We start from the raw sequence: 11,600 nt of genomic DNA on the forward strand, positions 1-11,600 counted from the left end.
TTAGTGTTCTTTAATGGATTTTGCTAGCACCGCGTTCATACACTTTTTGTATAAACATAGATTTTCTGCCAGCCCAATATATTTTTTTGAGGTTTTTATATAGCAGAATTCATCAGCTTACTCTGTGTCCCAGTCACAAGACTGCAGCTGTTCATCCTGTGGGAACTCAACTTCAATGTCATAAACAAAATTTGAATCATCCTTCTTCTAGTTTTTCTCAGAAAGCTCATATATGATGCTCTTTCTTTGTTTGTTTGTTTTCACATGTTTAGTTATTTTTGAGAGAGAGAGACAGAACACGAGCAGGGGAGGGGCAGAGAGAGAGGGAGACACAGAATCTGAAGCAGGCTCCAGGCTCCAAGCTGTCAGCACAGATGTGGGGCTCAAACTCATGAACCACGAGATAATGACCTGAGCCGAAGTCGGATATTTAACCAACTGAGCCACCCAGGTGCCCCATGATTCTCTTTCTTTGGCAAGTTTCTTGCCATCTACTTTGTTCAAGTCTTCCTCAGGATCAAGGGTTGTTTCCCATTGAATTTGTTCCACTTTTTTTTTTTTTTTTTTTTTTTTTTTTTTTTTGCCAGACTTTGCCTCCACAAGTGACCTTGAAAAAACGGAATAACTTCTCTAGCTGCCCCAGGGACACTTGTTCCAGGTAACTCTTGTGTCATGGATTATTCTGTAATTGTTCAGCAGTTCTGTTGCAATCTGAACACTCTGAAAAGTTTCAGACTAGCGTGACACGTTGGCCACTTTCCCCCTTTATCTCATTCTCATAGAGGTAGATAATAGCTGGAGTCTGGAACCTAATTCCACATCTCTTGGCAATGCACATCCTTCTCACATACACTTCAGGGTAAATCAGAGGAAATCTGATGAAAAGGTGTTAGTCCTTAGCGACTTCCCACTGAAAGTGGAGAGGGAGACAGGGAACTCCTGATCCCGCTCACAGAACTGCCCCTGGGAGTTGGGCATACCTAATATATTTCCATAATATTTGCCAGTGTATCATTTAGAGATTCATTTGACGGAAAAAGCAAACAAACCCTCCACACTAGCTTAAATACATCTATTTTGATCAAATAAATCATCAGTGTTTATACATTACGACTATTAACCGCTGAGCTAAGTGAGGTTTCATGTTAAATTTGTATTCTCATACCAATTTTAACTTCCCCAAATTAGAATTCATGTGTTTTAATATACTTGGCTTCTCCGTGTACAAACTCTTTATTCATTCCCAAATTTGCAGTGGAACCCATCAGGAATTCTATCAGTTTAATTTTCTTCTTTAGTACATTCCTCTGCCACCAACTGGACTATGTAATCTCTAGACTGGCTATACAGCTGTCAACCTAGGCTTTCCTTTCTCTACTACTGAACAGATCTCATTATCTCATATCGTTGAATCTCCAGTTTCTAGGGATCCATATTTTCTTCTTTTTCCCTTACTTTCTTTTTTTTTTAATTGTTTAATGTTTATTTCTTTTTGAGAGAGACACAGAGCATGAGTGGGGGAGGGACAGAGAGAGAGAGGGAGACACAGAATCTGATGCAGGCTCCAGGCTCTGAGCTGTCAGCACAGAACCCGATGAGAGGCTTGAACCCACGCACCACGAGATCATGACCTGAGCCAAGGTCAGACGCTTAACCCACTGAGCCACCCAGGAGCCCCCTTTTTCACTTACTTTCTTTACAGAGTTTGGCCTTCAGTAATTCCTGGGAAAGCATTAATAGAATATTTTGAGACCTTGCCTTCCTGAAAATATCTTTATTTTTTTTAGAAATTAAAAAAAAATTCTAACATTTATTTATTTTTGAGATCAAGAGAGACAGAGCATGAACAGGGAAGGGTCAGAGAGAGAGAGGGAGACACAGAATCTGACCAGGTTCTGAGCTGTCAGTACAGAGCCCGACATGGGGCTCAAACTCACGGACCGTGAGATCATGACCTAAGCCAAAGTCGGACGCTTAACCGACTGAGCCACCCAGGCGCTCCTGAAAACACCTTTATTTTAAATCATCCCTGAGTTTAGTTTGACAGGCATCCAAGGGCGCTTGGGTGGCTCAGTCGGCTGAGTGTAGGACTTCAACCCAGATCATAATCTCTCGGTTTGTGGGTTGCAGCCCCATGTCAGGCTCTGTGCTGACAGCTCAGAGCCTGGAGCCTGGTTCGAATTCTGTCTCCCTCTCTCTCTGCCCTTCCCCTGCTTGTGCTCTCTCTCTCTAAAAAATAAACATTAAAAAAATTTAGTTTGAGGGGCACCTGGGTGGCTCAGTTGGTTAAGCGTCCTACTTCAGCTCAGGCCATGGTCTGGCGGTTTGTGAGTCTGAGCCACGTATTTGGTTCTGTGCTGGCAGCTCAGAGCCTGGAGCCTGCTTTGGATTCTGTAGCTCCCCCTCTTTCTGCCCCTCCCACGCTCATGCTCTGTCTCTCTCTGTCTCTCAATAATAAATAAACGTTAAAAAAATTTTTTAATTTAGTTTGACAGGTATCCAATTTGAGTTTGTAAATCATTATCTCAGAAGTTTGACAGCATTGTTCCATCACATCCCAGTTTTCAATGTTGCTCTTTAGAAACCTGAGGCCATTTTGATTTTCCTCCCTTTGGATATGACCAGTTGTTTGCTCTCCAGAATCTTTAGGAAGTTGTTATTTCTCTCCAATACTTTTTTCTCATCCAAGTTTTTATTCAAATTCCAGTGAGTTCACATACAGTGCAATATTAGTTTGAGGTGTAGAAGCTAGTGATTCATCACTCATATATAATACCCAGTGTTCATCACAAGTGCCCTCCTTAATACCCATCCCCCATTTAACCCATCCCCAGCCCACTGCCCCCACAAGCAAACCATCAATTTGTTCTCTATAGTTACAAGTCTGTTTCTTGCTTTGCCTCTCTTTATTTCCCCCCAATATTCATTTGTTTCTTAAATTCCACATAAGTGAAATACATACAATGGAATATTACTCAGCCATAAAAAAGAATGAAATCTTGCCACTTGCAATGCCATGGATGGAACTATAGAATATTAGTCTCTCCAATATTTCAAAATTTAGATATGGGCTTATTTTGATCCATTTCCCATTAAACAAATAGGCCTCGTTAGTCTGTTAATGGATGTGACAAACCATCGTGTAGAATTTCTTTGATGTTATTCTCCTCTCCACATTTACATTTCTTTCTCCCAGCGCTATTATTCATCCAGTAAAGTTTTGCTGTTTTTCTAATGTTTCCAGTGTTCTTTCCCCTTCTTCCAATTTCCTAGAGGTTGCTTCATATTACCTTCCAACCCCTCTGCCTGAGTACTTTCTTCTGGCATGGTCCTGATTCCCAAAAGTTCATTTTAGTCTTCTGTCATTCATGTTAATAGCATCCTATCCTTGCCTCATGCATGCAGTGGAATTTCACATCTCATCAATGATATTACTTACAAATTGCAGGACTTTATTCTACTTCCTTAATATGCTTTGTTTTTTCCATGTTACTTCCCCCCCACCCCACCCCCCCATCCCTGTGTTTTTCTATCAAGGTAGAATGTTTCTTCAAATGGCTGCTGGCCTTTGGCTGATTCATATTAAAAGATGAGGCCTTCAAAAGCGAATTCAGATCACGTGTGGTGGGGCACAAAGAGTATCCAGTGGGTCTCCTATTAAGGTTATTATATAGGTCCTGCCATGTCATTAGGGTAAAGCCAAGTGTCAATATAAGTGAGCCCATTTTTCTTGGGTTATGCAGTTTCTGCAGAGAATAGAACATATTTTGCTACATTGGAAGGCAATATTCAAGAAAATAAATGCATTTAGAAAATTAAATCACGAGACAAATCTCACATTGAAACATAACCAGGATATATTTTAAATGAGTCCACAGTTAGACTCACAGTTGCCGAATATTTTGTACTCAAAAAAATTGTGGAATGAAGGGTAGCTGTTTGTAAACGGACTATTTGGAGATTTTTGTCTTACAACTGACAAAGACTTTAATTTCATGGCTGAGGAGCACATAGGGGCTGGAAGCTGGAAAACAAGCAGAAAGGAATGTACCGATGTTCACCAGCTGCAGGCTTGGGTTGACAAAGCAAGTCATATAGAGTGATAAGATAGAGGACAGAAAGTAAAAGGAAACAAACAAGCTCACTAGCAGCAGGACAGTATAAGTGGCAATGGTCTCTCGGGAGGCTCTGGGAGAGAGACTGGTGTGGTGAAGGTAATGGACTCTCTGCTTATGTCTTTGCAGGAAGAGCACTATGGAGACACTGGCCCAACCCATGGATCCCAAACACAAAATATCAAGGAAGGTAAACAGGAATGCACAGAGTGAGCTTATGAATGAACTGGACCCTTTGACAGAACACAATCCAAAATCCCTTTTTGTAATGTTTCTAGTACTCCCTGGGTGAGTCACTTTCACTGGCACGACAATATTTATCAGGAGATGAAGAATCCAACAGAGGCAGCAGGAGGGTTGAACAAACTTAGGAGCTCTCAGTTTGAGTTCTGCCCACGTGGGATTGTTAAGACTAATAGTAATAGCCTGGAAGCCACTCAAAAGGCAGGTGGTGCAGAGAGAAACCCCTCGGGCCACCCTGTGAGTAAAAAAGACAATCTTACACATAGCTTCTCCCAGGAAATTGTCCAAACAAAAAGCAGCCAGTGTCTGAGGGATTCCCCTAGAGAAAAGGATCAGAAAGTTGGCTACGGCCAAATGGTTGAGAATTAGGTCTGTACGTCTCTGAGTGTGTTTAGTGAACAAAGTCAACAAATAGAAATAAAGGAGTAAGGAATTCCCTAGGAGCCCAGTTCCAGTCTGGAAGAGAAAGAGAATCCCCACTACAAACTCACAAGAAGCCATAATGTCAATGCCCAGAAGGAGCTTGTTTTATTCAAAGCCAGATGATCTAGAGAGAAATAATATGTGCATTATTTTCTTTAGCATGGCAAATTCATTATTAACAAATTTCACCTTTACTCCTCTTTGCAAAATCCTACTTCATATTATTGGATATACAAATATTGAGTCGAACTACTCTGAAAGAGGAATCTAATTCTCTTCCAAGAGTATATGGTTTCTAGCATTTCATTTAGGGTATGTGGATGCACATTTATGAATGACAGTTTTCTAAACATAGGCTACACAAGGGTAGGAAATGGTAAGTTTATGGTCCCAATATTTCACTTCCTTTTCCCACTCTGTAGTTTAAATATTTTAGATTCTCTGCCAACTTTTATATGATCTGAAAGTTTTTGTTTCTTTTTAAAAATTAGAAAATGCTGGGGCGCCTGGGTGCTCAGTCGGTTAAGCATCCGACTTTGGCTCAGGTCATGATCTCGCGGTCCGTGAGTTCGAGCCCTGCGTCGGCTCTGTGTTGACAGCTCAGAGCCTGTAGCCTGCTTCAGATTCTGTGTCTCCCTCTCTCTCAGCCTCCCCCGTTCATGCTCTGTCTCTCTCTGTCTCAAAAATAAATAAACATGAAAAAAAATTTTTTTAATTAGAAAATTCTATGGTGTGACCACTGTTCTCCCATAATAAATGGTTGATGGAGCCAGGTAATGTCAACTCCATTGACTAGGGCAGGCACCCCCGATTCAGAACAGCCTTCGTGAAACCAGGTTTATCCGTTCATGTTAATGGCTCAACCCTGTAAGATTTGAACTGACAGTTGTCTCTTTTTTTTTTTTTTTTTAATTTTTTTTTCAACGTTTATTTATTTTTGGGACAGAGAGAGACAGAGCATGAACGGGGGAGGGGCAGAGAGAGAGGGAGACACAGAATCGGAAACAGGCTCCAGGCTCCGAGCCATCAGCCCAGAGCCCGACGCGGGGCTCGAACTCACGGACCATGAGATCGTGACCTGGCTGAAGTCGGACGCTTAACCGACTGCGCCACCCAGGCGCCCCATACAGTTGTCTCTTTATACATAAAAAGCTTTGGGAAATATAAGGACACAAGATGGATTTTAACAGATTTCTCTGTGAGAATGCCACTCAGTTCACAAAAATAGGTAACATATAGAGGATATGAACAACGTCGTCAGGCTGCCTGATCTAACAGATTTTATGGAATAATTTTAAACTGAAAAAAAAAACCATTTTAAAATTAAACTATGCATTCTCCTAATTTTACTGAAGACAGTAGAAGGAAGACAGCACTAAAGATAATATAATAAACAGAAATAAAAATCACTATAATTGACAAAAATATAAAAGATACATAAATGAGTCTAACATGGGTAAATATGGTCAAGACAAAAGGGAAAAAACTAACGACTTTATAATGGTAAAAGAATATTACAGTAGATATAGATAGGCTTTAAGCATCATAAGAGAATATTCATGCACAAGCTTTAGAAACATTTTTGTTGATGGGTGCAGAAGAAGGAAATAATTTTGGAGAGCTTTGATATTCTGAACTTGCTTCTCCCTTATATCATAGTTAGAGGATATTTCTTGATCCCTATCCGTAGCACTAGATAGCCGTATCTCAGGTGGCATGACATTGGAGGGGGTTATCCAGGAAGATTGAAAGTCTTGCTGAGGGGCGCCTGGGTGGCGCAGTCAGTTAAGCGTCCGACTTCAGCCAGGTCACGATCTCGCGGTCCGTGAGTTCGAGCCCCGCGTCGGGCTCTGGGCTGATGGCTCAGAGCCTGGAGCCTGTTTCCGATTCTGTGTCTCCCTCTCTCTCTGCCCCTCCCCCGTTCATGCTCTGTCTCTCTCTGTCCCAAAAATAAATAAACGTTGAAAAAAAAAATTAAAAAAAAAATAAATAAAAGTCTTGCTGAATTGAGAAAATGATGACATCAGATGTAGGATAATCAGCTCTCCCCAGACGCTCTCTTCTTTCTCCACCAAAACCCAGAAAGGCAGATTATGGAAGAAATCTCCCCCATAAAGTTCTGCTCCCTTGTTAGTGTTTAAAGTGGAGTCCCTGGCCAGAGAAGTTTTCTAGAGGAGTTGTAAACAGCACTCCAGCTGGTCTTAAGGGTTAACTGCCTTCAAGTTAACATCCTGCTTATTTGCTGACCTAAGTCCTTTGATCCATAGCAGAGAGATAACTGGCCTTGAGGAGAGAAGGACCAGAATTTTCCTGTGCTACAGAGGTCAGCAAATCTGTTCGAACCCACCTCAATTTATAATTAGCCTAGCAATTTTTTTTTTCTTTTAGTAAAATGCTCTTCTTTTTTTTAGGTCACACAAATGATTTTCCTGACTTCCCTTTGTGTATCTGTGGATCTTGCCCTCCTTTGCAGAAAGAACAGAGTCCTGTACATCACAGAACAGAAACTGGAGCCCCTCATACAACCCATGAGCACTGAGGTGATATTTGTCGCTGGCACCATTGACTCCACATGTAATCAAGAAATGTTACAGGGGTGCCTGGCTGGCACAGTCAGTGGAGTATGTGACTCTTGATCTCAGGGTTGTGAGTTTTGAGCCCCATGTTGGATGTAGAGGTTACTTTAAAATAAAATGAAAGAAAGAAAGAAAGAAAGAAAGAAAGAAAGAAAGAAAGAAAGAAAGAAAGAAAGAAAGAAAGAAAAGTTACAGACTATTTCACTGCCTTTACTCATCCCTAAACCTCTTTAAAATACACTGGGCCAGGGGCGCCTGGGTGGCTCAGTTGGTTTGAGCATTGACTTCAACTCAGGTCATGATCTCACGTTTGAAGAGTTCGAGGCCTGCATCGGGCTGTGTGCTGACAGCTCAGAGCCTGAAGCCTGCTTTGGATTCTGTGTCTCCCTCTCTCTCTTCCTCTCCCCCACTCATGTTCTGTCTCTCTCTGTCTCAAAAATAAAATAAACATTTAAAAAATTTAAAAAAACAAAACAAAACAAAGCCCTGGGCCAAGCAGAAATCTTGGACAAGTGCTCAGCTTCTCCCCAGATGTATGGCCTCCTGAATAAAGCTGAGATTCCTTTCTGATCTAAACTGTCTCTTGAGTATTGGCCTTTCAAGCGACTGGGCAACCGAACTTGGGGTTCAGTGCAGGGTTTTTAAAAAAAAATTTTTAATGTTTATTTATTTTTGAGAGAGAGAGAAAGACAGAGTGTGAGCAGGGGGAGGGGGAGAGAGAGCGAGAGAGGAAGACACAGAATCGGAAGCAGGCTCCAGGCTCCAAGCTGTCAGCACAGAGCCCGATTCGGGGCTCTAACCCATGAACTGCGAGATTGTGACCTGAGCTGAAGATGGAGGCTCAACTGACTGAGCCACCCAGGCGCCCCTGGGGTTCAGTGCAGGATTAGTGGTTCCGTGGAACCTGGGGCTTTCTGACCTACAGCTCTTCCCCTCTCCTCTCCTTATCCTGAGCAAGGGCACCAAGAGCCTTGTGACTTTTCCACAAGAGAGAGATTACCAGGCAGGGATGGAAAACGCATGCTCCCAGACTCAAAAGAGAGTTAAGAGAGAGAAAGACATTTCTCTGATGATAAGATTTTATATATTTTTGAGTTTTCAGACCATGTTAATGTTCTACATTTTCCAAAAATAAAATATGAAACCACCAAGGACAGGTGCCTGGGTGGCTCAGTCAGTTAAACGTCCGACTTCAGCTCAGGTCATGATCTCGCAGTCCATGAGGACTGCGACAGCTCAGAGCCTGGAGCCTGCTTCAGGTTCTATGTCTCCCTCTCTCTCTGCCCCTCACCTGCTTGCTCTCTCTCTCTCTCTCTCTCTCAATAACAAATAAACATTAAAAAAAAAAAACACCCAGAAAAGAAAAAAGAACACAGACATCCAAATATTTAGGATGCAGGCTTCCTTTGTCAAAAAAGAGTACTATATATAAGGGCAACAAAGGACTGCTAGCTATTTTCCCTTTAATGAGTCAGTCATTAAAGGGAAAATAGCAGGAAGTCACATACTCAGACAGAAAAGGCAGACCTAAAGCCCTTCTTTAGGCAGTGGCCTCTAGCCAGGTGGGGAGAAGCCAGGTGGTAGCCTTCACATGGCTCCTGCAGATACCAACAACTAATGTTAAAAATAACACTATATTCAATGGGCTCTTTGCTGGGCCCTGCCCTTGTATGGCACATTTTCCTGATGGTGTGTTTCATTTCCTGTCACACCAAGGGCAGGGTAGGGTCAGACCTAGGGATAATTCCCTGAATTAGAGCCCCAAACTCAGGATTTCCTGTCTTAATGCCATAGCCCATTTATGACACTGGCTCAGCACTGGTGATGTGGTCAATGAGTGGCTTTATGTTCATTATTGATTCTGGAAAATAAATTCAGGAATATCTCCTTAAGAGAGTTAGAGTCAACAATTACATTTCTCTCCTTTGGTCTAAGAAGAACCTGAAAAGAATATGATTTATGCCTTTTCCTCACACTGACCAAAGGGATGGCTTTCTTCTGAAGCCAGTTTTGACCACTGAGAAAACAAGAAAAAAATGAACCCACATTTTCTATGTCCATGCTTAAATCCAGACACGTATATTATTTATTCATCATAATATTCCTACAGTGGAGAGTCTGTGGTCCCCAACTTTAAAGAGAGGGTTTAAAAGGTTGGAAGAGAAAGGAGGAGATTTCTGGCAAGTCTGATAGTGAGACAGGATGGACAGGAGGTTTCAGGAAGCCAAGAACAAAAAGGAAATCAAGGGAAAGAGGATAACTCCAAATAAAGTATAAACACGAGATATATTAGTGCCCTCCTGAAGGTAATGTATTTCTCTCTAATCCTCAGATTTAATATTGCACGCATCGCTTCCCAGGTAAGAAGCATATTAGGATTCTAAGATAAAGCTCTAACACTGAAAGTGACTTTTTCAGATATTTTCTAAAAGGAGGAAAAAGAAAAAAAAAAAAAAACTCACCAAGCAGATCTCTGCTACCTGGATAGTGAGTCTGGCACTACCGAGGTTTATGCCTGAGAGTGTAAGAAAGCACCTGACTCCAAGTTATAGATAAGGGACACCATGATCTCATTTCCCACCAGTGCAGCAATTATAATGTCACCAGTAGCAATGACAGTGTCTACAAGGGGAATTGATAATATCCCGGAGAAACTGTTGGCCCAAGATAAATAAATAACATGAGCAACACTTAGTGAGAAAAACCCAGAGAGACCAACATAACCTGTAGAGAAACTTTTCTGTGATATGTGGAAACAGACATGTCTTGAGAATGGTACAGAGGGGACTTGTGTGGATGAGTGCAAACTCCCATGTCCCCACGGTGACATTTTCATCTACCAGTGTCTCCTTGTCTGACTCCACAAACTTGACCTTTCAGCAGCCAACGATTCCTTTTGCCTGTTAGCTCTAGGGGGGCCTCTTGTCATCCCACTGCTGAACAAGTGATTGCTTTTATTCATTTTTTTAAAAGCCTGTTTATTTATTTGGGGAAAAAGAGAGAGAGAGAGCAGGGGAGCAGCAGAGAGACAGGGAGAAGAAACCCAAGCAGGTTCCATACTGTCAGCGCAGAGCCTGACTTGGGGCTCGATCCCACAAACCATGAGTTCATGACCTGAGCTGAAATCAAGAGTCAGAGGCTTAACCGACTGAGCCACCCAGGTGTCCCCAAATAAATTAAGAAACTTTGAAAAAAATAAAAGTCAGCTCTTGAGGTAAATGCCTGACGTCTAAGTGATACACTGAATTTGGACCAATAGATTCCATGATCTGCCAGGCATTTGTCTCTCTACTGAGTCCAGTGTTGCCACACTTCTCCTGGAAAGGGCCAGATGGTAAGAATTTTAGACGGGGTCTCTGTTGCAACTACTCAACTCTGCCATAGCAGTGGGACAGCAGCCATGGACAATATGTAAGCAATCCAGTGTAGCCGTGTTCCAATAAACCTTTATTTATGGGTGGTAAAATCTGAACCTTATAACTTTCAACTGTCCATAAATATTGTTCATCTTTCTTTTTCCAACCGCTTAAAAATGGAATAACCATGATTCTTAGCTCACTAGCTGTGCAAAACAGGTGGTGGGTCAGCTTTGGCCTGGGGTCATAGTTTTTTTGATGCCTGCTATTGATGAATAATCAAAGAGTCAAAATTCTTGCCCTAATGGACATTTTATTTGACTAGATGACAGAGAAATAGAATAGCTGGAATATCATAAACATAAAATTACCCATGTAACAAGTAGTGACAAGAACAAAAAGAGGAGGGTTTTTTGAGAACCAGTGGTGGGTGATCATGACGTGACTTGGGGTAGAAGGCCAGTAAGAGAAATCAGTAATTAAGCTGCAGTTCAAAAGAGGATGCGTGTCTCAGGCAAAGACAGGGAGAAGAGAATTCCTGCCGTTACAAAAGCCTCAAGAGGGGAAAGTGCTCGGAGGCTTTGAAAGGAACTGAAAGGTCAGACCAGGAGTATCACTGCCTGGTGTTCACCTCCTCCCCCCTTCACTGAAAGCTCAGTTCTGATTTAAATGTTATTTGGCTGAATGCCCTCTCCTTAGAGTTCCCTTAGACAGTTTAGATGGTTGGCATAACTGCTGAGTTCCTCCAGGTCTGAGACGTCTTTCTCTGTTCCTCGGATGTGAAGATTTTTCCCAGTGTGGCTGTCACTGGTGGTGTCCCACCCAACAGCCATCTTCTTTGATGAAAGAATCACAGGTGTCTTTTTTTTTTTAATTTTTATTTAATT

At 41.9% G+C, this 11,600-nt stretch overlaps 1 protein-coding gene and 1 pseudogene across 1 annotated transcript; both read right to left on the reverse strand.

Annotated features, from left to right (window-relative positions):
* LOC123578507 lies at positions 1–978 on the reverse strand (annotated as a pseudogene).
* Positions 979–3,950: 2,972 nt separating this feature from the next.
* On the reverse strand, positions 3,951–4,859 carry LOC123578832 (vomeronasal type-1 receptor 1-like). The gene has a single exon (XM_045442081.1). The coding sequence runs from the start codon at positions 4,857–4,859 to the stop codon at positions 3,951–3,953; it is 909 nt and encodes a 302-aa protein (XP_045298037.1).
* Positions 4,860–11,600: the final 6,741 nt, after the last annotated feature.

This window comes from Leopardus geoffroyi, chromosome E2, assembly GCF_018350155.1.
Source record: "Leopardus geoffroyi isolate Oge1 chromosome E2, O.geoffroyi_Oge1_pat1.0, whole genome shotgun sequence".
Classification (NCBI taxonomy): domain Eukaryota; kingdom Metazoa; phylum Chordata; class Mammalia; order Carnivora; family Felidae; genus Leopardus; species Leopardus geoffroyi.